This window comes from Martes martes, assembly GCF_963455335.1.
Source record: "Martes martes genome assembly, chromosome: 7".
Taxonomy (NCBI): domain Eukaryota; kingdom Metazoa; phylum Chordata; class Mammalia; order Carnivora; family Mustelidae; genus Martes; species Martes martes.
This window is the reverse complement of record NC_137894.1, coordinates 109,217,365-109,243,554: the sequence shown is the minus strand read 5'-3', so window position 1 is coordinate 109,243,554 and position 26,190 is coordinate 109,217,365. Positions and strand designations below refer to the sequence as shown.

At 44.4% G+C, this 26,190-nt stretch overlaps 1 protein-coding gene across 1 annotated transcript in view; it reads right to left on the bottom strand.

The window, feature by feature from the left end:
* MTHFD1 (methylenetetrahydrofolate dehydrogenase, cyclohydrolase and formyltetrahydrofolate synthetase 1) overlaps positions 1-26,190 on the bottom strand; it is a 59,827-nt gene that overhangs the window by 11,622 nt on the left and 22,015 nt on the right. Inside the window, exons 5-23 of the mRNA XM_080809786.1 lie at positions 25,384-25,520; positions 25,144-25,244; positions 22,828-22,964; positions 21,835-21,946; positions 17,841-17,968; positions 17,169-17,266; positions 16,831-17,004; positions 16,068-16,204; positions 13,854-13,900; positions 13,144-13,251; positions 12,933-13,007; positions 10,945-11,047; positions 8,652-8,728; positions 7,886-8,026; positions 6,573-6,641; positions 6,169-6,280; positions 5,928-6,067; positions 3,424-3,465; positions 241-341 (exon numbers count right to left, since the gene is read on the bottom strand). Of these exons, the coding sequence (XP_080665912.1) occupies positions 241-341; positions 3,424-3,465; positions 5,928-6,067; positions 6,169-6,280; positions 6,573-6,641; positions 7,886-8,026; positions 8,652-8,728; positions 10,945-11,047; positions 12,933-13,007; positions 13,144-13,251; positions 13,854-13,900; positions 16,068-16,204; positions 16,831-17,004; positions 17,169-17,266; positions 17,841-17,968; positions 21,835-21,946; positions 22,828-22,964; positions 25,144-25,244; positions 25,384-25,520 (2,039 nt within the window). The remainder of the gene's footprint in view (positions 1-240; positions 342-3,423; positions 3,466-5,927; positions 6,068-6,168; positions 6,281-6,572; positions 6,642-7,885; positions 8,027-8,651; positions 8,729-10,944; positions 11,048-12,932; positions 13,008-13,143; positions 13,252-13,853; positions 13,901-16,067; positions 16,205-16,830; positions 17,005-17,168; positions 17,267-17,840; positions 17,969-21,834; positions 21,947-22,827; positions 22,965-25,143; positions 25,245-25,383; positions 25,521-26,190) is intronic.

The following is a 26,190-nucleotide window of genomic DNA, read 5'->3' as shown; positions in this document are numbered from 1 at the left end:
CGTGGGAGCCACAGCTGACCCTGGGCCCTCCATGGGAGAAGTGACGAGTTCGCTGTGGCATTTGTGGAGCCCCTTCCCCCGCAGGCTCTCGTCAGGAGCTCCCAGATCAGAGGCTTAATAACCAATACCAGTAACTGAAGAACAGAACAGAGCTACCTGCGGGGCTGTACAGTTAGCGCCGGGGGATGGTTTCTGGCTCTTTCTCACAGTCCCCCCTTGACTCCTACTCTTTGTACTTACTTGAATGCGTTTACCGCCACTACCACTGGAACTCCAAACATTCTGGCGTTTTCGATTTGTTTCCTTAAGTTACTGAAGCCTTTCTCAACCAGCTCCAGGTTCTGTAAGAACAACGAGGAAGCGTCCATGAGGTCAGTGGCAGGTTCTTCTTAAATGGGAAAGTGTCTCCTGTAGCCAGAAGCTGCTTCCCGTGGGAACAAGCCCACAGCAGGTCTGCCCACGCCCTTTCTCACAGGGTGGGGAGGGGGCGCCATGGCGCCCTTGCCCTGTGCCAGCCTGCCAAGCTAGAGTAGAGTGAGGCTTGTTTCCTGGCTGAACGGCAGGCACGAGAGCTGGTATAGTTGCTCTCGCCAAACCACATCTTACCAGCATATTTGCCGTCTGCTGGGAAATTAGCTGCTCTTAAGTAAATGATACTGACAACCTTGTGTTTGTAGATTTTATGTACTCATGGTACAATGGCATAAACTGACTCTACTCGGGGCCGCAGGGACCCTTCCTTCAGAAGACAGCGCCCAGCACAGCGCCTGGTGTCCGTTACACCCCCACCAAAGCGCTCTCGGAAAATAGAAAGTGATCAGGGAAGCTTTCAAAGGCTCTAAGGAACTTGACCATGAGCCATTGGTGGAGACAAAGAAAACAGGATAAATGCCACCTTTAAGAACCGAATACTGTGACATTTAGAGGAAAGTGATTAAGGAAACATACCTTTAAATATGTTAAATGTTAATGGCAGTGTTGCTCGCAGCCTTGGAAAACTGCAAACACAAACCTCCTTCAATGGGGGATGGGCCAGGGAATTATGACATACACAGTCAATAAATACGTACCATGCAGGCGTTACGAGAGTGAAAAAATCTGTTTTAACACGGAACCTAGCAAAGATATACTAAAGTGTACCAAAGTTGCAAAACGATGGACAGCTTAATTAATTCTATTTTTGGACAAATATAAAAAAAATGAATATATTCATGAAATATTTTACATGTTGAAAAATATGTACCAAACTGTTCAGGAGACTCAAATCATGTATTATATCTTTTAATTGTTTAACTTTTTTTTTTTTAAATACAAAAAGGATGTTACTATTATAAGCTTAAAAAATACACTAAATCTTTTAAGATAAAAATATAATAGTCTTCTATAAAAATAAATACACTGGGGGATGCCTGGGTGGTTCAGTCGGTTGAGCGTCTGCCTTCAGCTCAGGTCATGATCCCAGCATCCTGGGATGGAGTCCCACATGGGGCTCCTTGCTCTGCAGGGAGCCTGCTTCTCCCTCTGCTTCTGCCTGCCACTCTACCTGCCTGTACTCTATCTCTCTGACAAATAAATAAAATCTTTAAAAAATAAATAAATAAATACACTGGATTTTGAGCAAACCCCAGCAGTAAAATACCCCTTGGTCTGTGGATTCAATAAAACAGCAGGAAAAGGGGATAAGATAATGGCAGAAAACAACTAAGATTATTAACACGACTTACGCTTTTCCCCCTTTAATAGATGAAAACTAAAATTAGGATTTAATTGATATTCTAAAGAGCCCTCCTATTCCTTTTTTTAAAGATTGACTTCATTTACATTATGTAAAAACTTTCCCATTCGTATATTAGACTGTATACTTTTAACTCTATATACTCCTAGAATGGAGATTTTATAGATTTAATGACCACTAATTAGTGTAGAATTCAGATTTAACCTCAGTGCTAAAATAAATGTCTTTCTGGTGTCATATATCTTTGTCTCACTCCTTCCATCTGAAAACGTTAACATTTCTTGCTTGACTTGAAGCCTTATTCATCTTTTTTGCTCTCTTTGAGGAACTCTCTTGTTCTTTTTTTCTCTGTGAGCCCTGCTAATTCTTTACCTCTAGTCACATGAAAACCAATTAATATGTAAGACTGATTGAGAACAGTTTTTAAAAAGGAGAATTTCTTAAATGAAGACGCCAGCTGGGCTGGTTAGGGGCAGTCACTCTAATTAGACACAGGAAAGGCTGTGGGGTGGCAGGAGGGCCAGAACTGTGAATTCCCCTCCTACGCGTGAATCAGACAAATGACCATAAAAGGCAAATCATATCTCAGAAGACAGGCAGACTCAAGGCACCAACAATTCTTTTCTAACTGCTTCTGAAATACCTCATTTAGGGCTTGAACAGTGGCACTGTACTGCCTGACAATTTAAAAGTCTCCCCCAAAAGAAAGAAAAATGGAACGGTGGCAGCAACTGACCTCTCCATCTCATGTGAGGGTCTCTCTCTCACAAAACCACCCCAAACAGCGTCTACCGATGTTTGAGAGGAAATGATCCAAATAGGAAAAGATTCAAGCTCCCAGTTGTTTGTCCTCCTTGATTGCTATCAACCTAGTCAGCTTAGGGAAACTTTACCTAACAAAATAACTGGGACCCTGACCCATATACTGGCCCTTTAACATGGATTTAAATCTATGATGAAAAGACATTTAAAAAAAAAAGTTCCGGGGCACCTGGGTGGCTCAGTGGGTTAAAGCCTCTGCCTTCTGCTCAGGTCATGATCTCAGGGTCCTGGGATCGAGCCCCACATCAGGTTCTCTGCTCAGCAGGGAGCCTGCATCCCCCTCTCTGCCTGCCTCTCTGCCTACTTGTGATCTCTGTCAAATAAATAAGTAAAAATCTTAAAAAAAAAAAAAAGTTCCTATTTGCTTCACACGCAGATGATGTTTGGTAATGAAGCAGCCAATGCAGGGAAGACAGTGGAAGGAAAGGTCATTAGTCTAGGGCAGGGTTTCTTAACCTCAGGACTCCTGACATTTGGAGCCAAATTGTATCTGTTGTGGGGGCCATTCCGTGGGCTGTAGGGTGTTGAGCAGCACCCCTGGCCTTTACTCAGCCCCAGAAGCACTCCCTACCTGAAGTCAAAACGATCGCACATGTCTCTAGATACTGCCAAATGTCCCAACTGAGAACCAACCACATTGGCCTAGCCCTAATGGCTTCACTGGCAGCCTCTGTGGAGTGGCTGTTTCCTAAACGCTTCTTCCCAACTCCATCCACGGCAGCTCTTCAGCACACCGCAGGCTCCTGGGCTCCCTTGCCCTGGCAGCCATATGCCCACCCACTCACTTCTGAACGGACTGGGTTGAGTAACGCTGATTTGGGGTGAGGTGCTCTTTAGGACAAGGGATTAGAAATGACTGAAGTTACCTCCTCTATGTAAGCCTTGGGGAGAGGCAGTCCAGCAGTAACCTGGAAGGAAAGGAAGCAAAGTCAGAGGTATTTTCTACGTACAATCCCATTTTAGCTTAAAATGATGCCTTGCCAGGTGTAGAAGGCCAGAAGCTGCGCCCTGGGGGAGTCGGGGGGTTGGTTATAGCAGGATAAGGTGGTTTCCCACCTGAAGGATTTAGAGTATCTGACCAACCCTACTGCACATAATCAAAAATGACTGCTCTGAGCAGAGCGGGAGATGTCTGTGGCCTGAACGAAGGGAGTAAGGACAGATCTCTTAAGGTGGTGGGGAAAGGGATGTACTCTAGGTGGGGGCAAGAACCAGCAAGTGAAGCACACAGCAGCAGGGGTGGAAGTCAAGGGGCTTGTGGGAAAAAGGCAGTGGTTAGCCCCGCAAAGGCCGGATATGGCCACCAGTGGAGTCTGTGGCAAGCCCTGCAATGGGTTCCTGAGCTGGTCCGTGGAGCCAGCCCACGCCTTCGTGGAGCTGGACGAGGGAGCACGAGCAATGCAAACACGAGGGACACAACACAGGACTTTCCCCTTCCATCAGGGTATATGGACAGAGTCAGAATACTGAAGCAGTGAGTTCACTGTTATGGAGATCCCCAGCGGCGTGGCCCCGCTGCACCTACAGGGATGAGCGTTAAGGTGAAAGTGCCAATTCCAGGGACTTCACAGTGCACAGTGTCTCAGCTTGGTCTGGTCCCATTCCTTGGAGATAATGGTGCTCCGAGTCCAAAAGGGGCCACAGGGAGGTGGGGGGGCCAGGGACCTGAGCCACCATGTTCTGGGTTTTACATGTAGCTCCCTGAGGGAGCAAGAGCAGTAGGGCTGGCTCCTGGACAGAGCTTTCTGTGGGATGCTCTCCTCTCAGTGCTGCCCATGTTAAGTGTCTGGCACTATTTTTCAGACCCTGACATCAGGAGGAAAGAAGATGCAATGGTGTTAAGGCATACACGGGGAAACCATGTAGGTTATACCTGGGAATAAAAGGGGAGTCCATCCTGCACTCCTGGGCTAGGAATGCTTTTGGTGCCTTGAGGACAACTGAGACTGGAGAGGTATGCTGGGGTTGCTTATGGCAGTGGTTCTCACAGTGCAGTCTGGGGACCTAATCCTTTCATGGGTCCATGAGGTCAAGACTATTTCCACAATAATTCTAAGATATCAAGTGGTTCTTTCCACTCTCATTCTCTCAGGGGAGTGTACAATGGACTTTTGCAAAAAAACATGTGACATGTGATCCCATGGGGAAGATGAGAGTCCAATGGTCTCCGACTAGGCCAGATCCTGAAGAGATCTGAACAATGTACAATGCTTATATTTTGTTTGGGAAAATCTAACAACTTTTCATTAAAAAAAATAAATATATATATGGAAATAAAATTTGGGGGGCATCTGGATGGCTCAATCAGTTGAGTGTCTGACTTTGGTTTGGCATCCTGGAAGCAAGCCTTATGTCTGGCTCCATGCTCAGCAGGGAGCCTGCTTGTCCTTCTCCCTCTGCTCTTTCCGTTTGTGCTCTCGCTCTCTTAAATAATTAAAAATTCTTAAAAAATGTATATATATATATATATATATATATATATAATTTTTTTTACTATTTAACTCAGCTTCAATTCCCAATACAGTAAATATCATAGATACAATCCACCGAGACAAAAGTTCTTGCAGGTCCTCAATAATTTTGAGAGTGCAAAGAAGTTCGGAGCTAAAACGCTTGAGAACTGCTATGTTAGGGAAACCCCTGATCACTACACTAAGAAACACTGATTTTAAGTGAAGGAGGTCTTATTTCTCAAGTTGCAAGACTGGCTTGTGGAATTTAGTAAGGCTAGGAATTTAATACTTTGTCAAGTAATTTCTGAAAAGTATCACTAGGTCTTCATGTGCAGGTGCTGAAAAAGGGTATTACAATAATAGGATAAAAAGTGCAATTCCTAACCAGTAGGAATTCAGGAAAACACGAAGTTCAGGTCAGAGTTGAAGATAAACTAGTCCTGACCTAGTTTCTCTCCATTACCCGGAGGCAGTCCAGGGCGTATCTACCTTTCTCCTTCTCCTCCCTCCCAGGCTGGGCTAGTCTCACCCAGCAAGCGCCTTTCAAGAAAGGGCTGACCTCTGTCTCTGCTAAATGGTTTAGCTGGCTGGGTGCCAGTGTCACTATTTAGAGGGAAAAAGGGACTTACTTAAAAAGAACAGTCTGAACATAAAGGAGTTTTCTGTGCATCTGGCCAAGCACATGTCCTTGGTTTAGATATCAGATGGTTCCCTCAGAAAGACTGGCTGTGAAGCCAATTTCCATGAGCGATAAGGTAGCCGGTACAAGAGCTGTGGAAACATCTCTTGCCTCGGGCACCCTATTAATCATGAGGACAAGAGCAGCTGAATGAGGAAAGAGGGACAAGTCATCCTGACTTCCTTTTAGCCTTCAGAACACTGCTGAGAATCGGATTCTTTGAACTCTTGATCCTCACCGTGGGGCCACCTCCGTGCATCTTAAGAGCCCTGACCGTGGCCACAAGCACCACCACGTGAGGGCGGAGACCAGAATACCGGCACTTGATGTTAAAGAACTTTTCCATTCCAATGTCTGCTCCAAATCCTGCTTCAGTCACTGTAAGTGAGGAGAAAAGCAACTGTAAAAAGGCCATCCCAACTCCCTTGATGTTAAAACAAAACACCCAGTTTATTCACAGATTTTGCAAAAATACTCACCCACAAACCCTTCAGGGCCAACAAGCTTGAGGGCAATCCGGTCTGCAATGATGGAGGAATTCCCATGTGCGATGTTGGCAAATGGTCCAGCATGAACAAATACTGGAGTGCCCTGTGGAAACGAGATGGCATGGGCCACGTGGCCGATCCTGCTTCCAAATGCGATCATGTGGTCAAGGGTATGAAAGTTAGTTGGAATCCAAAAGACCAAGTCTTCCCGGAAGAAAAATACAAAGCCACCTCTTTTGTATTTCAGCAACATCCCAAACACAACAGTGAGAAAGAATTCAAGGAAAGACATGAGCAGGCAGAGAATTCTGACCCCCCCAAGAGAAGTGTGCTTCATAACCACACTGCTGTGACACAGAAGACCGATTCGGGAAGGCGGGAGTTGCTCCGCTCACCTCCAATGTCTGCATGAGATTGGGCTTGATTGCATCCTTCATGAGCACTGTCAACGCACCACTCACCCCCTACAAAACAAAGGCAAGACACGTTTCCCAGCAGCAAAAAACCCCAACCTTATGAACCAAAACTGAGCATTCTTAGATCTTCCCTCTTCAGCCATTTTGCACCAATCAGTACTTTCACCTAACTAGACCATACATTGACTTATTTTTTTCTAGATATACTATGAGGTTGTCACTTATTTTTAGCAGGAAGAATACAAAGAATGAAAATGACATTCACATGTAATTTGTGGAAAAACATTTAACTCTGGAAACAAGCATCCCAATCAAGCACTGTTGCTAATTGATGAGGGAATCCATTTTAAACTAGTTCATAGCGCAGAAATGCTAGCTCTTAGAGAACTGAATTATTCGTAACTTTGAGGTCTGGGCAGAAGTGATTGAAAACCAAATTCAGGGTGTGTTTTCCAAAGCTGAAACTGAAGGTGTACCCAGGAGTTCAATACACACTCTTCCGTATCAGGTTCCTCTTTAAAGCCATCCAACCAGAGTTGAATGAACTGGTGACAAAGTAGGAAGATAAAGCCATGGATCCCACCTATATCCACTTGCGGTGAGTTTCTAAGTTTCTGGTTTGGGTGTAAAAATTCAAAACGATTTCATTTCTTACACATATTGACTGTAAAAACAGGAAATTAGTATTTTCTCCCTTTTCTGAATTCCCTTAGCTGACAGACTGCTAATCACAGGCCAAACATTTTGGTGTCTGTCAACACAGAGCGGCTTTCAAAAAATTAACCTGTAAGATGATCTCATTCTAAACCTCGTATTACCACACGGACAGTTCAGAAATAACCCTCAAGTGGAGAACTAGCCAGGAGGGCCGTCCGAAAAACTGGCAAAGAGCTGTTCCCAACGTGGTTATTAGCACGGAGATGGTTAGCAATGAGCCTTGTGCTAAGACGCCTGGCTGAGGCCTGTCGTGGGGAGAGGTCAGGGTGTGACTCCAGCCTCAGGGGCTAAGGACCTCACTGGGACATCTGACGTTCTCTGCAAACTGAGGTCATACACCCGCTTTCAGAGATACTCATAGGGTGAAGCTCTTGCTCAAACCATCTGAAACCTGTGGTCTGTTACTGCAGCATACCACCTAATTACTTGCTATGAGGTACTTTTTGGAAATTTCGTAATTCCCTTGTAAGCAGCAAAATCACAGAGAATTCATCAGTAACTGCTGGGATACTCAAGCCATAGACGCAGAGGCATCACCAAGCCTCTGTGTCCCCACAGAGCCCCCGGGTACCCACCAGATCTTCGGTACTGATGGGCTCCCCTTTCTTGCTAGATGCCACCACCATTCTGCTCAGTCTCTCTCTCATGTCTTCTAGCGAACTGGTGAGAGCCAGCACAGCCATGATTTCACTGGCCACAGAGATATCAAACTGGGCCTGTGGGCCGGGAAAAGACACAACAGGGAATACCGCATGAAACCAAAAGAGTTGTAAAAGCAACACTTGTTTGCATCCAAGGCTTACATAAATAGCTTCAAGGGACAGGACAGCAAAACAGTACCCAAAGAACTTAATGAAAATAACTCTCCAATAGCAAAAATTTGTCATCAGTGATTCCAGGACCTTGAGTCGCCCATTTTTAAAAATAAATGTTCCAGTAGCACCAAGAATCTCTGTTGAAGGAAACTTATAATCCTGTGGTGATGATTTCCCTAACACACAAGGAGACAACACAGAAGCTCTTACATTGAAGAGACACGTTGTAAATGGCCACAAAAAAAAGAGAGGCAGTTTTAATCCATTTATGTGCAAGGATATTCACCGGGGGCTCACCACCCCCAGGAAAAAGTGCTGGGGGAAAAACACACAGGTGACACATGGGATTTATTGCAAAAGCTGTCAGGAGCGCTCAATGCCACACACCTACTCACTTCCATTTTAAAAGGGAAAAGGCAGAGCAGCACCTGGCAGTATCAATCGTACGGGAGAGGATGGAGGAGGACAGAAGCAGCAAGGATCTGCTTCACAGGAATAATTCATTTAGAGAGGAACAAATAGCTACCGTCCGTGTGTGCCCTTTCTCCGTTGGAGACTGTCCGATGGTGATCTTTCTCAAGAATCTATCGTTGGTATCCAATACTGTAGCAGAAAGAGAAGATACAGAACAGTTTTTAGTAATAGGGCCATAAAGTTAAGCCAGCCAGTCTTAAAATAACAAGTCCAACTTAATGACCACCTAGTAACATTTGATTTCAGAGATGATGGTGAAGCTAGAATATGGGAGCAAGTTAAGAAATGATGCTCACATACCATAAATGAACAGGAGTTATTTTTAAAGAAGGCTATGTTTATTTATTTTTATGCATTTTTTTGTTTTAAAGAAGATCTTATTTTTAAGTTATCTCTACTCCCAACATGGGGCTCAAACTCATGACCTATGACCCATGATCAAAAGTCACATGCTCTACTGACCTGAGCCAGACAGACACCCCCACAGAAGGGTATTTTTAAGAAATGGGGAGTGGCTTGGTTTTATTCTGTCTAGAGAATTCAAACCATCCAGGAGAAATCTGGCATCTATTTTAAAGCCCATCACACGTGAAAAGGAAAACAGAGCAGGCCAGTTTTTTAAAAGGCCAAGGTTATTGTTCTGTGGGATGACTCACTGACCTTACACCATCCTGAGAGACAAAAGAGCCATAAATGCAGGACAAGGCAAATGCTTTCTGAAGCATGCTAGATTATCTGCTCTTCCCTTCAGCACACTTAGGAGAAATAATTTCCATTCCAATGACAGAGTATCCAGCCAATTGTGTACTCTTAGAAAACGCGCCAAAGATCAACCCACTAACTAATCTTCATTTCACCTTCCAGGAATAATCACTGTTAACATTTTAGTGCATTCCCAATTTCGTATTTTTTGTAATGACATGCCAAACAATCATAAAACACAAAACAAACAACAACAAACCAGTTCGCACTTTAATGGGTCAAATGGGAGAGTCATTTTTAAAGTACTTGAAAAACATGGAAAGTTGCTTTCCACAGACTGCAATAACTTAAACCCCGAAAGCAGTGTCTTGCGCAGTGTCTTGTGCAGTGTGCATGCATGCGTGCACAAGCACTCACACACACACATCCCACTTGATAAGCGAAGGATGTAATGTGCTGTTGGAGCCTCTTCTTATTTTCAAAAACTAGGTCAAATTCTTTGTACTTAATTTCTCAATATAAAGTAGCCAGTCAGTAGGTGTGATCCATTTTTTCCTTTGTTTCCTTCTACTTTTCTAGAAAGCATGACTTAGACATAAAGCAAAGGGAAAGTGAAAATATACCATCTGTCTAAAGCTACTGAAGCAAAGGAAGAAAAAATATCAGGGTGGTTTTTAATATTAAGGGAGTCATCTCTAAAATGCCATTAGCAGGATGCCTGGGTGGCTCAGTCGGTTAAGCGTCTGCCTTTGGCTCAGGTCATGATCCCAGAATCCTGGGATGGAGCCCCACATCAGGCTCCCTGCTCAGCAGAGTCTGCTTCTCCCTCTCCCTCTGCTTGTGCTCCCTATCCCGCTCTCTCTGTCAAATAAATAAATAAATAAAATCTTAAAAAAAAATTTAAAAATGCCATTAGCTAGTAATAGTTACTGAGCCAACGAAAATCATAGAAACAGTCAATAAATTTGCCATTAGGTGCATTCTGCATGACCGGACAAAAATTCCTTCTCAGCAGTGACACAGGGCAGAGAGATGCCCTGTTGGTACCAAAGAAAATGCTAAGCCATGTGGACGGCACGCAGAGAATCATCACGTGGCAGTGAAGCCACACAACTCACTCACTGAACTGCCAACTATTTCAACCTTGAAGGCTACCTACTTTGTTACAGGAGTTTAATAAAATGATGTAAAAATGAGTAGGCAAGCTAGAGAGCGACAAGAAACAGCAAGTCACTTTATGCCAGATAAGAGTTCTGAGAGAAAAGAGCAACATGATTCAAGAAGTGATAAAACATAATTTCTCTACTTCATGACACCGAAACTTTCTGCATAAAATGAAACTTGCAAAATATTATTTCTGGTATAGGCATGAACTTCCTTGAAACCACCCTCACTCCAATCAACACTGAAGAGCCAGCAAAATGTCCAGCGAACCCAATGAAAGGAGGTTTGATTACAGCTAATAAGGAAAAAGACTGATGGAGGGGGCCAAAAAAACAAATGGGTCACCATCTTGGTCATGCCTTAACTGTGAAAACACCAACATCCGAGCTCCTGGACCTCACAATTGAATAACCCACATGGGCAGGGTGGGGTGTGCAAACAATGGAAGCAAATGGGGGGCGTCTATACTGCAAGGGTACCTCTTTGCCAAGTTATGGTTTCTGGGTCAATGTCCAATCTTGCAAATCTGTTTATTTCGTCATCGGTCAGCATGGTAGGGTCGGTTTTTTCGATGCCTAGTCTCTGAAGAGGCAGGAAAATTACAACATGAAATAAGATAAAACAAATAAAAGCGCAATTTTTTGAAAGTGTTTTTTTTTTTAAATTTATTTGAGGTGGGGAGAGGGACAGAGGGTGAGGGAGAAAGAGAAACCCAAGCCCACTGAGCACAGAGCCCAAAAGAGGCCTCGATCTCACAACCCTGAGATCACAACTGGAGCCGAAACCAAGACGGAGATACTTAACCGAATGAACCACCCAAGCATGTAAATTTTTAAAAAATGTATTCTCTATCTCCAGATGGGGTGCATTCTAGGAAATACAGACTGTGTTTGATTCAGAAGGGAAAACTATGATACCTCAGGCTGAAGTTTTATTTCCTCCTCACACACATACAAAGGTATTATTAACATGTTTATTCCTCTAACTGAGCACCAGAGGCACTTCCCTAAACCTAGCCCTAAATAAGCATAATGACCGACAAGTGGTCACCAAACCCAAACATCCTAGAAGGAAAAAGCAGAGTGCAAGGCTTTTTCAATCAGACAACTGAGAAGCCTAGTTCGAACGAAATAGGAGGAAAGGCAAAAATCGATGTAAATCACTTTTCCAGGCTTTTTAATATACACTACGTTTTCACTGCCTTCTGAATGTTCCAAAAGGCGCAACAGAGGTTTGTCTCCCTCACAGAACTTGGAAATTTTATTTACTTACAGTGTATATGCAGGTCACATCCTGAAATGGAAAGTGCCTATAAAATGTATTCTTTTTTTCTAAAGTGTGGTAGATCTGAGTGGGCTCCAGCAAGTCCTGTTCTTCCCACAGTTCCTTTTTATACTGTGAGGACTTTGTTTTAAAATCTCAGATGTGTTTTCAGAGCCCTCACTGGCTCATCAAACTGGTCTCACCGGCCTAGTACAGGACGTTGTTTAGAGAGTCAGCAAAACTCTCCGTCGCTAGGCTGAGAGTCTGCCGTTGACCGCATACCCTGACTGAGCGCATGGGGCCAGACGGGGAGAGCTCAGAGGATGCTTGGGGACCCAGGAAAGGTTCTAGTTCCAACCTGGTGTGGGGTACTGTGGCCCCGGGAAAGTCCCTTGATTTCAAATCCTAGAGCTTTTTAAAGGATCAGACAGGTTTAAAAGCAGACAGATTTAGTCCAGTACCTCCCCACATCTGACAGAAAGTTCCATCATCAAAGGTGAGATTAGAAGTTGCCTGCTTTGGCACCTGGGTGGCTCAGTGGTTTAAGCATCTGCCTTCGGCTCAGGTCATGATCCCAGGGTCCTGGGATGGAGCCCCTGCACAGGGCTCCCTGCTCAGCAGGGAGTCTGCTTCTCCATCTGCCCCGTCCCCTGTTCATGCACTTGCTCACGAACTCTATCTCACAAAAATAAATAAAATCTTCTAAATAATAATAATAAATTAAAAAATTCATGTTTTTGTATGAACACAGTTTCACATTTCTCTTGGATAAATACCTAGGCATAGGATTTCTGGGTCATATGGTACAGTGTATGTTTGATGACTATATATTTGTAACAAATTCAAATAAAATATGGAAGTAACTGGTCTTACTTAAGATCCCACTGTTGGGAAGAGCAGGTACTCAAACTCCAGGATGCTGGCAACTGTACTCCTATCCACGCTATAAAAGACATATCAGTCTTCATCCTAACGGAGGGCAGGTTGTTGGCGCTCTCCTTATTCCAGAACTAAACACTTATAATTTATAGATGAATGAGAACCTCTACCACCAATCTTTGCTAGGTGTATCATGACCAAAAGACTATGATTATGGATGTAACTTGATTCAGAATAGATTACCCCAAGGAGATTTTCATTTCCTTATCTTTTATCAATCACCCAATTTCATACAAGATCAAAAACGAAGAAGGGAAAATCTTACCTGTAACCTTCGGATCTGAATATCAGAGAACTTTCTCACTCCATTTACTGAAGGCACCAAACGATTGAAGAGAGCCTTAAAGAAAGGGAGGAAAAGGGCTTCTCAATGAGAGGAAACGCCTTTCTACCTGCAACACCAGCCCCCGAGGGGCCAACATTAATTCGGGTGCTTTAACCCTTTCAAAAGTGTCCCTGAGGCCCCAGCAGCCTACCTTGTCTGTCTGCGTCTGTTCATGGAACATCCGGGCATCGATGGCCGCGGCAACAAGGTTATTAGCGGCAGTGATGGCGTGGATGTCACCGGTGAGGTGGAGATTAAACTGTAACAGAGGCCACATCAGGCCTTCAACTTCTCTGCATCTTTCTAGCCATCAGCGTATTGCAACCCAATCGATCCCCACGTTAAAGCCCACGGAAAACTGACGGCAACAGAGCTGGCGAACAAACACCCCAACACAAATAGCTCCTGAAGACATAAATTACAGACTCTCTCTCCTCAGGAGAAAGTGGTGTTTTCCTTAAGGGACACGTCCCATAACCACAAATGCCACAGCACCAGCATCAACAGCAACCCTGGCCTACTGAGGACAGGCTCATGCCCTTTCAACTGTGAGCAGAAGGTTCCCATTTCTGTAGTTACCACCCTGAATTTGCTCTGGGTTGGTTCTTCCCACTCTCACGCTTCATTTGATCTCTCACTGAAAATTATTATTCCCACTGAAAGCCAGACCTTGAAGTCCCTGCCATGTCAAAAAACCAAGCTGTCTCACAAGTCTGCGTATTAAGATGTTTTCTCCTTGAGAGTTACTTCTGATGAGAAACCAGTCATCTGTCCACTGAGAGCTCTACAGAAGAAGGTTAATCTCTGGAAGGAAAAGCTATCATAAAGGGTCCGATTCAAACCCAATTCCAGACACTTTACCTCTTCCATGGGAATGACCTGGGAGTAGCCTCCTCCTGCAGCGCCACCTACAGGACAGGTCAAGGGTGAGGACTAGTGTTAACGTGTGCTTCGGCCACAAATTAAATCAAATCAAAGCAAATTGGTTTCTGTCACTGCTATGTTTATCATGTATTTACTTCTTTCAACCACTTGGAATGCTTTGAGCCAGGGTCTTTTAGTTTTCTTTGATCAGGTTAAAATACTTGATCCTGTTCACACAGGATAGTCTCTGTTGAAATTTGGGTCTAAATGACAAAACCATGAACACATACATACCTACTCATTATCTTTAGAAACAGGTTCCCCACGATTCATAACATTTGTTGAACGACCCAGCCTACAGTTACATAAAGGCAACCCTGTTCAATTCCCTACTCTCATAAATGCTACTCTGGCATTTTAAAAAAGGAATGTTTAAAATATACACACCAAACACAAACACAGAGACTGCAATTCTTCTTAAACAGGAGACATATGTTAGAAAGCAGCTTAACTGCTACCTTTTGCTGGACTGTTTGGATTATTAACAGAAGACCACACAAAAATGTTCTGGTTGGGGCACCTGGGTGGCTCAGTGGGTTAAAGCCTCTGCCCTCGGCTCAGGTCATGATCTCAGGGTCCTGGGACTGAGTCCCGCATCGGGTTCTCTGCTCAGCAGGGAGCCTGCTTCCCTTTCTCTCTCTCTGCCTGCCTCTCTGCCTACTTGTGGTCTCTGTCTGTCAAATAAATAAATAAAATCTTTTTTTTTTTTTTAAAGATTTATTTATTTATTTGACAGACAGAGATTACAAGTAGGCAGAGAGGCAGGCAGAGAGAGAGGAGGAAGCAGGCTCCCCGCCGAGCAGAGAGCCCGACGCGGGGCTCGATCCCAGGACCCCGGGATCACGACCCGAGCCGAAGGCAGAGGCCCCAACCCACTGAGCCACCCAGGCGCCCAATAAATAAAATCTTTTAAAAAAAATGTTCTGGTTATGAGGTTATCAGTGAGATAAAATGTCAATGTGGGGTTTTTTGTGAGGCAGAGACCCTGCAATAAAAATGGGACAACTCATGATGACAGGAAAAGCAGAATGCTGGGTTCAATAAGCAGAATGAGGGAAAGGTTCATTCTGAACTTGAAAGAAGGTTGTTAAGCTCAAAAGCAGAGCTAAGTCAGTATGTGTATAAAATATATTAATATAGGCAGAAGGGCAAAGGTGTATGCTGTGTAGTAATCACTAGAACAAATAGAACATGTAATACTCTCACCAAACAAATGAGAAAGCTAACTCTAAAAACTGATAATTAATAAAAATAATCTTAATTAAAAGGGCATATTGACAGTACCTCAGCTATCAAAAACTAAAAGTGAAGAATGTTTTGTGATGTCATGGCCTTATGTAATCAGAAGAAACCCCGTGGGGCACCTGGGGGGGCTCAGTCACTTAAGCGTCTACCTCCAGCTCAGGTCATGAGCTCAGGGTCCTCGGATCGAGCCCCACCGCAGGCTGCTGGCTTAGCAGGGAGTCCACTTCTCCTTCTCCCTCTGCCCCTCCCCCTGCTTGTGCTCTATCTCCGTCTCTCTCTCAGATAAATAAATAAATACATAAATAAATCTTTTTTTAAAAAAGGAAGGAGAAGAAACACTGTGCTGGCTGTATTGGGAAAGCTCTTGAAAAGCCATGACACTCACTCTGGCTCTTAATCAGAGCGCCTTTAACTAAGTTACCTTAGAAGTCCCAGTTGCTCCTACTGAGAAAATGTGTTACCAGTAATAATCGCATATTAGAAAATAATACAAAATCCACAAACTTCTTAGCACAAAACATGGCACAAAGCATATACTCAATAAGGGTAGGTTTTTCTTATTCCCAAAAGGGAAAAACATCTGTAGCATTTATCTTTGTCTCTAGAAAGTCAGCATGATGAGCAGTATGATGAGCTATGATTACCTTTATTGTTACCGTGACAGTTGACTATTACTCATATAAAATCACCCCTAGCTATATAGTAACCCCCACCAGGGAACCCCTGTGCAGAGTCAAATACTGACAGCAAGAGCTGGGATGACTGTGACCGGCAGTGTGTGTGCCAGGACATTCCTGATGTCTAAATGAGTGAAGGCTCCACAGGCACTCATGGGTCAAATGGGCCAGGGAGGATGGAAGGAGAAGCAGTGTCCTCTGGCCACCCAAAGTCTAGTCCTAGTAATACCTTTTATTCCAAAGGTGGGGCCCTGAGAAGGCTGTCGCACACATGCAAAGACATTCTGAGACAGATGGGCGCCAAGGGCTTGCACCAGCCCAATGGTGGTTGTGCTCTTCCCCTCTCCCAGGGGTGTTGGAGTGATCCTTCAAGATGAAAGCAAGAGAGGAAAATTAAATTAATATGAATTAAATTTATGCGAATTACTAAGTCAGACCTAACAAATCCTAGAGAATGACTCTTAATCTGAATGGTAACAAAGACGAAAGACCTGAAAAGAATCTTTCCCAAGAGTCTTACTTGAAGTTTCCGGAACATGGTAATTTTTAAAATGATTGATGTACTTGAGCTCTTCTCACTGTGAGCAGGAAATACATTTTATCTTGTAGAGAAGCACTGCTTTAACTTTAATATCTCAATTTAATCTCAAAAACTAGTTCTTGAATGTACCTCAGCCAAACAATAAAAACAAATGCTCAATACATCTAATGAATTAATGAATTTCGGGTTAAAAAAAAAAGTCAGCTTTTAAAACTCAACTCTTTCACCTACTAGATGGATAACCCTGACAAATGTTCTCCTCTCCAAAGTGCTATAATCTACTCTGAATTACCTCACGGGGATGCTATAAGAATCGAATGAGACTGAACACATGTGAAAATGCTAATACCAAGCGAAACAAAGCTTGACACATATATGGTGAGAGCAAATGTAACCTTCGGTAATGACAATCAGAATGACGGCTCAATGAACGAAGGAAGAATGTCCCTACCCAGTCACCACCACGTATTTCCCGTCAGGTTGGTGCTTCAGGCGTTCCAGTGCGGACAACAGAACCTTGGCCTTTGTCTCACCGTACAATTCCACCTCCTCAGACAGCAGACCAATTTCCCGAGCCAGGCTGCCAATGGGCTTTGGCTTGCAAGATCGTGATATGTCAATGTCACTTAAAAGAAATACAGGAAAAAAAAATACCAAAAACATGTATCAATCTTTAACTCACTGAATTTAATAACCCTCTCCTAGGAACAACCCTCCCCGACCCCTGATGGCGCTTATCAGCGAAACACAGATGATCCACAAAGTTTTAAACCAGCAAAATTTTTTTACCTTGGAACAGGAACCTTGAGGTTAAGGTTGTTATACTGAATCCTCCACTTTCCTGGCTTAAATTTCTCCAAGAAACGCTCTGCACTCTCTACCGTGCTCTAAACAAAATGTCACAAAGGGAACTTAAAAGAAGTAATTATTTTAACCTCCACCTCAATCCTAAGTCCCAGGTCATTCCAGTTTAACCACAAAATGAACGGCTTTATGATCCACCTATCAACAGGCTTCAACCCTAAGCAAGAACCTACAAGCAGGTATGGTGCCCTGGGCTGCCTGCCTCACGCCCCCACAGCTGATGTGCAGATTAAGGGCAAGCAAGACAAACTTTTTCTGAGGTTCTTCTACTCCAAAGTAAATTCGTATTGTGCCATCCTTACCTTCCTCTATTAATATGACTGCTTCCCTATCTTTGTTCTAACAGCCCCCTTTTTTTCCCCTTCGATAGATTTGCATCCTTACTTCTGATTAAGTTTCTACTTGGGGAAAAAAACAGTAACTTGAATTCCATCAGCTTTTTACAACTATTACAGAAACTTTTTTTATGGAGGTCTGACTGACCTATAACGTTAGTTTCAGGTATACAACAAGACAATTCACTATCTGTATATACTGTGAAATGACACCACGGTGAGTCCAGTTACCCTCAGTAGAGAAAATTTAATTCACACGCACCTGCATCAGCATTGCCACAGTCATGGGCCCTACGCCGCCAGGAACCGGAGTGATGAAGCCTGCCCTCTCTCTGGCTTCATTGTAGGCCACATCACCCACCACTTTTTTCCCATTTGGTTTTGTATCATCTGGTCAAGGGGGAAAAAAATCAAAGCAAGGTCTCAGAATTGTAATTCTGGTGTTTATTTCCAAGTTAAGTGATCAATTATCATAGCTTGTGCCAAAAATTGAATAGAGTTCAGGGTGTGTAGTCCCATCAGGGCTCAAGCACCTATTTGACTTCAAAGCGATAAGATGACAGGTGTTCCTTAAAGATTTTATTTATTTACTTGACAGACAGAGATCACAAGTAGGCAGAGAGGCAGGCAGAGAGAGAGGAGAAAGCAGGCTCTCCACGGAGCGGAGAGCCCAATGCAGGGCTCGATCCCAGGACCCTGGGATCATGACCCGAGCCGAAGGCAGAGGCCTTAACCCACTGAGCCACCCAGGTGCCCCAGGTGTTCCTTATTTTTGAGGTAGAAACTCATTTTACCTGAAAAAATTCACAAGGTGCTAAAGTGGTTTTTCAGGACCAGGAGAATCCTTTTGCAGTCAGGTGGCAAATAAAATACCAAGTGTTTTTTATTCTTAAAACCAACTACCCAGTATATAATGAGCGCCTTTTAAAATGTTAATTTGCCGAGGCCTACAAAGGAATTTTTTGGGTGCACAAAGCTCCAACTATGCCACAGCTGCCAGATACCGTTTCTACAGCAACTGTCAGCATTTTGTAAGCTCCATGCGTGAGCTGGAGGAACAATTCAACATCCAATTCCAAAGACAAGCAGCTACTTAAATGTATGCAAAAGGCAAAGAATATAATTACACTTCCCTTAAAAGGATACAAGAACAACTACAAATCTTACCAGCAAAGAATAGCTATTCAAGAGAACAAAACCCAGTGATGCATCACTGCTCACTCAAAGTACATCCTACACTTGGCTTCAGGGCACTTCCGGGAGCGGCTGGGGGACAGGACCAGCCTTGCAGTTCTAAGGCTCCCCAGGCAGGATCTCGGAGGATCTTAGCCATTTCACCACTTGTCTTTGAGCGGATCCCAACAAGTGAGAGAGCCAACGTTAGGGTATGGCCAAAGAGTCAGACTCAAGAGACCAAAGTTCTAGAATCAGCTCTTCTACTAACCGCCAGTCCTCAGCCCCTGGGAGCTCCTTACTGATCGAAAGCCCAAAGACGACAAGAAGGATTGACACTACCTATTTCCCAAGCTTGCAAAGAATCAAGTGAAAGATCGTGTGGATGCGTGAAACTGGAAAAGCATTCTCTGAACATAAAGGTTTCTCTTCTCATCCTAGAGACAGAAGATATTTTCTAAACGTACTTTAAGGAGCTGAGGAATACAGCTCCTTGGGGTAGTGTCAGGTTTCTAGAAGCAGAACATTTCCTCTCAGAACCCCAGAGTTGCTTCGAAACGCCAAGGAGCTATGGCTAAGGGTTTGCCCTTTGTGCAGGTCTCAAGAGGCTAACACCGACATGAGCTTAAAACACGCTGTACCCCTCTGTATTTGTGGTAGTGATTTTAGTATCTCCACATACAGGAGATATATCAGTTACCACACAACTAACTGCTGCACGAGGGGGGCTGTTTTGCTCCTTAAACAAACACTACCATGGTTGACTGGAGTGCCCACTGGTACGTGTCCAGTGTTTCATGCGAAGTATGATGTCGTCAGTAGAAAAAGTGACCAATCTCAATCTGTGTATGGCTTCAGTAATGAACCAGGTTACTGGGTTATCTAGCCCAGCCCTAGCCCGGCCCTAGAATTCCCCTTTCATGGGAATTCCAGCTATAGAGTCCCATCACTGAGTTATAGACCAGTCGGTGTACTAGAAGAACCAACACTTCTTTTTTGCAAGTGCCTTTTCAAGGCACCATGTTCTGTAAATGGACCACATCTTGACTCATATTTTGATTATTTAAATCACTCACCTGGTCCCCTCATGGATAACATCCTAAGTCATTTACCAGATTAAGAATGAATTGAAGTATATATTCTTTTTTTTCGAGATAAAGAAAAAAGGAATACTTTTAAGATTCAAGTGCAGAGCAGAAGTACTGGCCAGAGAAACACGTCAAGTGTTCTTCCTACTTGGCTTACTAAAGACAACTGGAGAAGGAGATGATAATACCCAGCCTTATCAAAAGTTACTTGTTTATATACCTCTACAGCTGACCAGATATTGATTCGGTCTTATTTATATTTCACCATCTATGTGAAGAATAAATGTGAACAGGATGGTGAGTTTAATGTTTAAGTGAACATTTTATACCTCTCTGTAAGACCCAAGGTTCCCATCCAGGCTTTTTTCTTCTATCTCTCAAATCTAGTCCAAAAAAAAAAAAAAAAAAAAGAAACCAAAAGCAGAAATATGATACAGAAGATGCAGGTTTTAAACAGAATGAGCCTGAATGTTGTATCACAAGTACTCAAAGTGAGGAGTTGTAGGAGAGCAATTTCTTTATCACCCATTAGATAATTACACTATAAGAAAATGAGTGATCAATTATGAGCTACTGTCTTAAAAGCATGGGAGAAAGAGTGGGAGGGAGGTTAAAACTGCTGAAGGCTTGACAGTGACTAATGTCCCTGGCAGCTTAGTGTCTATGCTCCAAGTCTGAGACGGAAAGGGAGAAAAAACACTCTTCTAGCTCTAAGTCCTTTGACAATTCAACAGGTGTTGAGTGCCGGCACTTAGAAGGCAGAAAGCCAGACCCGCTGGAGCAGAGACCACGCCCCAAGGGGGAGGACTGCACAGGACGCCCCATGCAATGAAAGAGACACCCAGTTCTCCAGGAAGGAAGGGAGGGAGAGCAGGAGATTATTCCTTACTGAAGGGAAATCAGACCAGGTTTAGAAAGAAGAAGGGGCATTCTGGGCAGAGAGGTGGGAAGAGAGGGGCTAAAACTGAAGATCAAAGTTGGGCTTTATCTGATCATGGCGCCCATGTGGCACCTGATGCACAGAAACGGTTGTCTGATTGAAGACTCTCTTTTCTCGAATCTGCGAGGCACGTATACAAGGATTCACTGTATCAGCCTGTGAAATTTTATGTTTGAGAATTTCATGATGAAGCAACAGCCTACTGCACGGAGGACTCGGGTGTAGACGCTGCCAAGGACAAACAAGGCATGTGCAGAGAAGAGCACGGGGTCCGCTTTACAATCATGCAAGACAGGGGTTCACCAAGTGGTGTGAGAACAAAGGCCCAGAGGCAGCTGCAGCTAGTGTGGGCTAAGCAGTTTGACAAGCGGCGTGGGAGGAAGACGCTCCACATCCAGACCCACGAACACGGCAAGAACATGCAGATGGCTGTGAGTGGGAGTCAGCAGGCGGCAGGAGATCAATAAGTGATTCGCAGCCTCGTATCCACCTGAGAGGGCAGCACTCCCCGGGGACATCAGTGACAGAAGAAAGGAAAAACCTTCTGGTATTTAAAAACTGATCAGATATAGGGACCGACTGGGAGGCAAGGACAGTGGGCCGGCTTGATTATCGCTGCCTAGAAGAGCCTGGGTCCAACGTCTTCATTGTAAAGTCCTCCTAGAAGACTCTTGGTGAAGTGAGCCCCTCTCCTGGAATTACACAGCACCCCATAAAGACCCTATATCTTAAATCCATTCATCTTTTGTTAAAAATAAAGGGGGATCTGTACACGAAGGGTGAGTGAAATCTGCCCCTCCCACCCTCTCCTCCGACAAAGTCACTCTGGGAAAGGCACAGCACAGTGGCTAAAATGCTGGGTTCTGCTGTACTGCTGGCCACGATGCTATCTACCAACTGTCTGCACCACGGGCAGGACACCCACTCTGAGCCTGAGCTCTTCACGCCGGAAATGGGACAAGGGGTTCTCCCCACAGGCTTCATTCAATGACCCAGACGTCGCTCTCCGCCCACCCCACCCTCAGAAACGACCTTCATTCTCCAGCAGCACTCACCGGGGACATAATTGATCCCGCAGTCGATTACTATTGCCCCAGGTTTGATCCACTCCCCTTTTACCATTTCCGGCTGACCAGTTGCAACCACCAGGATGTCACCTTTATTTACCTAGGGAAAGAAGGTTTTGACCTCAGAAATTACATGGTGGAACAATAAAACCAAAACCAAAACCAAAACCAACAATCTGAAGTGGAGCAGACTAAGCTTTGCATGACACTGTTCACTGTCACCAGCTGCTCTGTGCAGGCCGCACACCGTCTCTGCCGGCCCTTCAGGGGCTGTGCTCATTCCCACACATGACGAAATGCTCCCCGGTGCTAGACATCTTCCTGAGTGGGGAATGTGATGAAAACATGCAGGGCCGGGAGGGGCACAGGCTCGGAGCCGGAGGCCCAGCTCTGAATTATGTGATGCTGGGAAAGGGCTCCCTCTCCTACGGGGTATGGGGACCAGCACCTCACGCAGAACACTGCTTGGGGAGAATTAAAAGAGAAGGTGCGCTATTAACACAGACAGGTACATGTGAGGATTCCTGGGCTTAGGAGTCCAATGCAGGGTCAAGAACAAGATGTGAGAGATGTCACAGGACCGCTGTCCACAGGCCTCTGTGGAGCACCTCCGCCCGAGGCCACCACTCTGTTGCACACCTGCGATCTGGCTGCTGGGCTCCACCCCCGTTTCTATGTTGCTCATCCCTATCAACCACCACGCAGGCTGCTACAAAAACAATATGATCAGAACAGGAGCTACATGACGGGCAGGTCTTGTAACTGGAATTTGTTTCTTTGTCATGTAAGATGAGACAAGAAACCAGAGAATGGCCACAGGGGTTCAGTGAAATACTGAATGAGGTAAAGGACATGGTAGTGTTTGGCACTTAAACGTCAGCTGTTTCCGTCATGTGAGAAGACCTACCACACACATGCACATGCACACACACACACACACACACACACACAAACTCTCCCACGGCTCTCTGGACCCCTGACCTCTTCGCCTAGATTGGCAGTCTTGGAGTGGCAGGTGGTCACCGTGGCATGGTTCCACAGAAGCAAGTCATGCATGGGGGCACCGACTATCTTACTGCGCCCGACCACGACCGCGTGCCTTCCTGCGATCTGCACCCCTGAAAGAAGACCAGGCTGAGTCAGAGCACTGGCAGAAGCCGCCCTCTTCACATGCCACCTAAATGGGAAAATGCAGAACAAGTGCACAAAAACGGGTTCTTAGCATCAAACAGAAATCTTCCTAAAAACATCCCTTCCTTGGCAATAATACTCTCAACTCTAGGATTTCAGTGACGAGTTGGGACTTGTACTGTGTCCTTCTTGCTGTGGGTTTTTGGGAGCAGCCGAAGCCAAGATCCATTCATTGAGTCATAGGGAGTGGGAAGAAAACCTACACTCAAAGTAAAAAGAAATCCTGACATACGGCTAAACGGCCATATGGAAGAAGACAGTAGATTCACTTATGTGGGAAAAATAGTTAAAACAAATAGGGGGCATGTGATGGGCTGGAGGGAAGCAAAGGCAATTAGATGAGTATCAGTAAGCCTTTCCAGCTCTGCTAAGTTTATCTATGCTGTTCCTCATCCACATTTCTCCTTTGGCATAGGGCCTGAGCCATAGGGCTATTTGCAGGGAAGTGATAAAGGGGAACTTTAAATGTAGCAGAAAGATTTCTTTTGTTTACTCAGCATCCATTCTTCTGGCACTATCACAATGTCCTTTTCAGGACTGACATATTCTATTTAAGAGATGGTTTGGGGGAACCTGGGTGGCTCAGTGGGTTAAAGCCTCTGCTTTCAGCTTGGGTCATGATCCCAGGGTCCTGGGATCGAGTCCCGCATCGGGCTCTCTGCTCAGCGGGGAGCCTGCTTCCTCCTCTCTCTCTGCCTGCCTCTCTGCCTACTTGTGATCTCTGTCTGTCAAATAAATAAATAAAATCTTTAAAAAAAAAAAAGAGATGGTTTGGGTGTTCACCCACATTTCTGCCCCTGACCTATGAGGCACAAGGCTGGAACTTCTCTGGGCCATCAAGGAGAGCCCAAGGAGCCACCACACAGAAGCAAGCAGGGATAAGATCCTGAAGGCCGAGCCCCTCCACCCAAGTCCAGCTGAAGTGAACTCTTGCTTAAGGCGGGTTGTGTTTATTTTATTTTTATTTTTTAAAGATTTATTTATTCATGTGTGTGAGAGAGAGAGCATGAGCAGGGGGAGGGACAAAGGGAGAGGGAGAAAATCCCAAGCAGACCCCACGCTGAGCATGGAGCCCAACACAGTGCTTGAACCATGACCCTGAGACCATGAGCCAAGCAGAAACCAAGAGTTGGACACTCAACTGCCTGAGCCACCCAGGCACCCCAAGGTGGGTTGCGTTTAAACTGTGCTTCTTGTATAACATTAATTTACTTTAAAAAGGTAAGCTTCTACATAAAGTTAACATGATGAATGCCTAGAAGTAAAGCCCTTAAAGTGTGAAGTGTTTAAAAGGTACCTTACTCTCTACGTCTTAGGATTCAGCAAAGAACTTGAAGCCGCATTAGGGGAAACAGCTTCACTATTAATAAAAGTGGGAAGCCTACAGCTGCTGTGGCTCAGGGGATTTGTTTCTATCAAGTTGTAATACAGTTTGCTAAATATGCTGGAGTATAAATTTAGTTGTAGGACTGAACGGTAATAACTGTCCCCAGGCTTATAGCCTGACCTTTTCTTCCAACCACAGAAAACTTTCATTTACATTGGCCAACACTTTCCACTTAAAACTTCTGATCCACTTCCTTTAAATAGGACACATTTCCTTGTAAAAAATAACCTCTGCAAAAAGTGTTCATGATGAAATTAAAATACCAAGATGTTGACTAGGTAATGGGGTAGCATGGCCAACTGTTCAAGAGATCTGTTTCCAGCCATCTGTCGAGTCCTCAAACTATTATGAAGACTCAGGGCCCACTTGGGGGATTGGGACTTTTCCTTTTGTCTGAATCCTTATTATTTGATAAGTTATTTTTTCATAAAAAATAAATTTCTTTGAACTCAAATAACCCTGAGTTCAAATCTTGCCCCTGCTACCTGTTGGGCAAGTTTTGCATCTCTCTGAGACGGTTTTCTCAAGCTGTTGAGCAGTAATAGTACCTAGTTCATAGAGCTGTTGAGAAAATTGATAATTTAGGTAAAGCTCCCAATTGACAGGTCCTTGAGCCAATCAAGTCCCTTTATTTAGGGCCCACAGGGTACCTCCTCCTTGCCTCCATGTGTCAAGACCAAGCCCAAGAAATGGTGCTTTGTTTTCATTCACTCGTCTACCTGTCTTCTTGATGAGTTCCAAGCATCCTTTAGGCGTACAAGGGATGAAACAGTCATTTAGGTCACCTCTAGCAAGTTTTCCAGCACTGATGCTAGTTAACCTAAGTCAATGAAAGCAATGAAGGGGGAAAAGAAAGTAAGTAGATGTCTATGCTTTTTAGATGCACATATGGTTTGTTCCCCAAACTGAAATATATCTGGAATTGTGCAACGTGACACAGAGAGCCAAGGCTCACTCACCCATCCACATCCTTTTCGGGTATAATCGCATTGACCACCGCTTCAGTGTTAATGGGGTTCTCTGAATCTAAAGGCAGCTGCACTATGAAACCATGTACAGTGAGGTCTTCATTCAGTGACGTAACATACTTCAACACCTAAAAGTAGTACCACACACCGTTTGTAGTTAGAAACCAAAAAGATGGAGAAACACTTTTCAGTCACTCCACCTTCCCCCAGGAAGCTCCCCTTGAACCCGAGAGCAACTCTAACACCAGATGTAATCTTCAGGGTCTGGTGAGAAATTCATCAAAAGAGCTAATAAGAACTTCAACAGTAATACCCATGTCACTCACGCCAATCAGGATTTCTGTGAAGACAGGAATGTTCCATCACGCACATTTACCATACAGTAGTGGTGAAGGGATACTTGAAATGTGGCTAGCACAACCAAGGAACTGAATTCCACACTGCGTTTCATTTTAATGACACGGCCCCAGGGGGCTAATAGCTACCCCACTGGACAGCACAGATGTAGGACATTTTCACGACCTCAGAAAGTTCTTTTCCTCACCTGCTCCTTCACTGTTACTCCCTCCACCCTCCCAGAACCACAGTTCCAACTTTAATCGCTGATGATCTGTTTGGCCTATTCTTGAGCACCACAGAAATGGAATACATATTGGTTTTTAAAAGGCAAACAGCTACAGGCCCAGGATCAGTTTTTAATGAACACTGCAGGGGATCTGAAGCACGACACTGCAAGCAGGCATGGAGTACAAAGCCGCCAGAACCTAGGACGGCACCATTTACTCCGCAGGTGTTTGC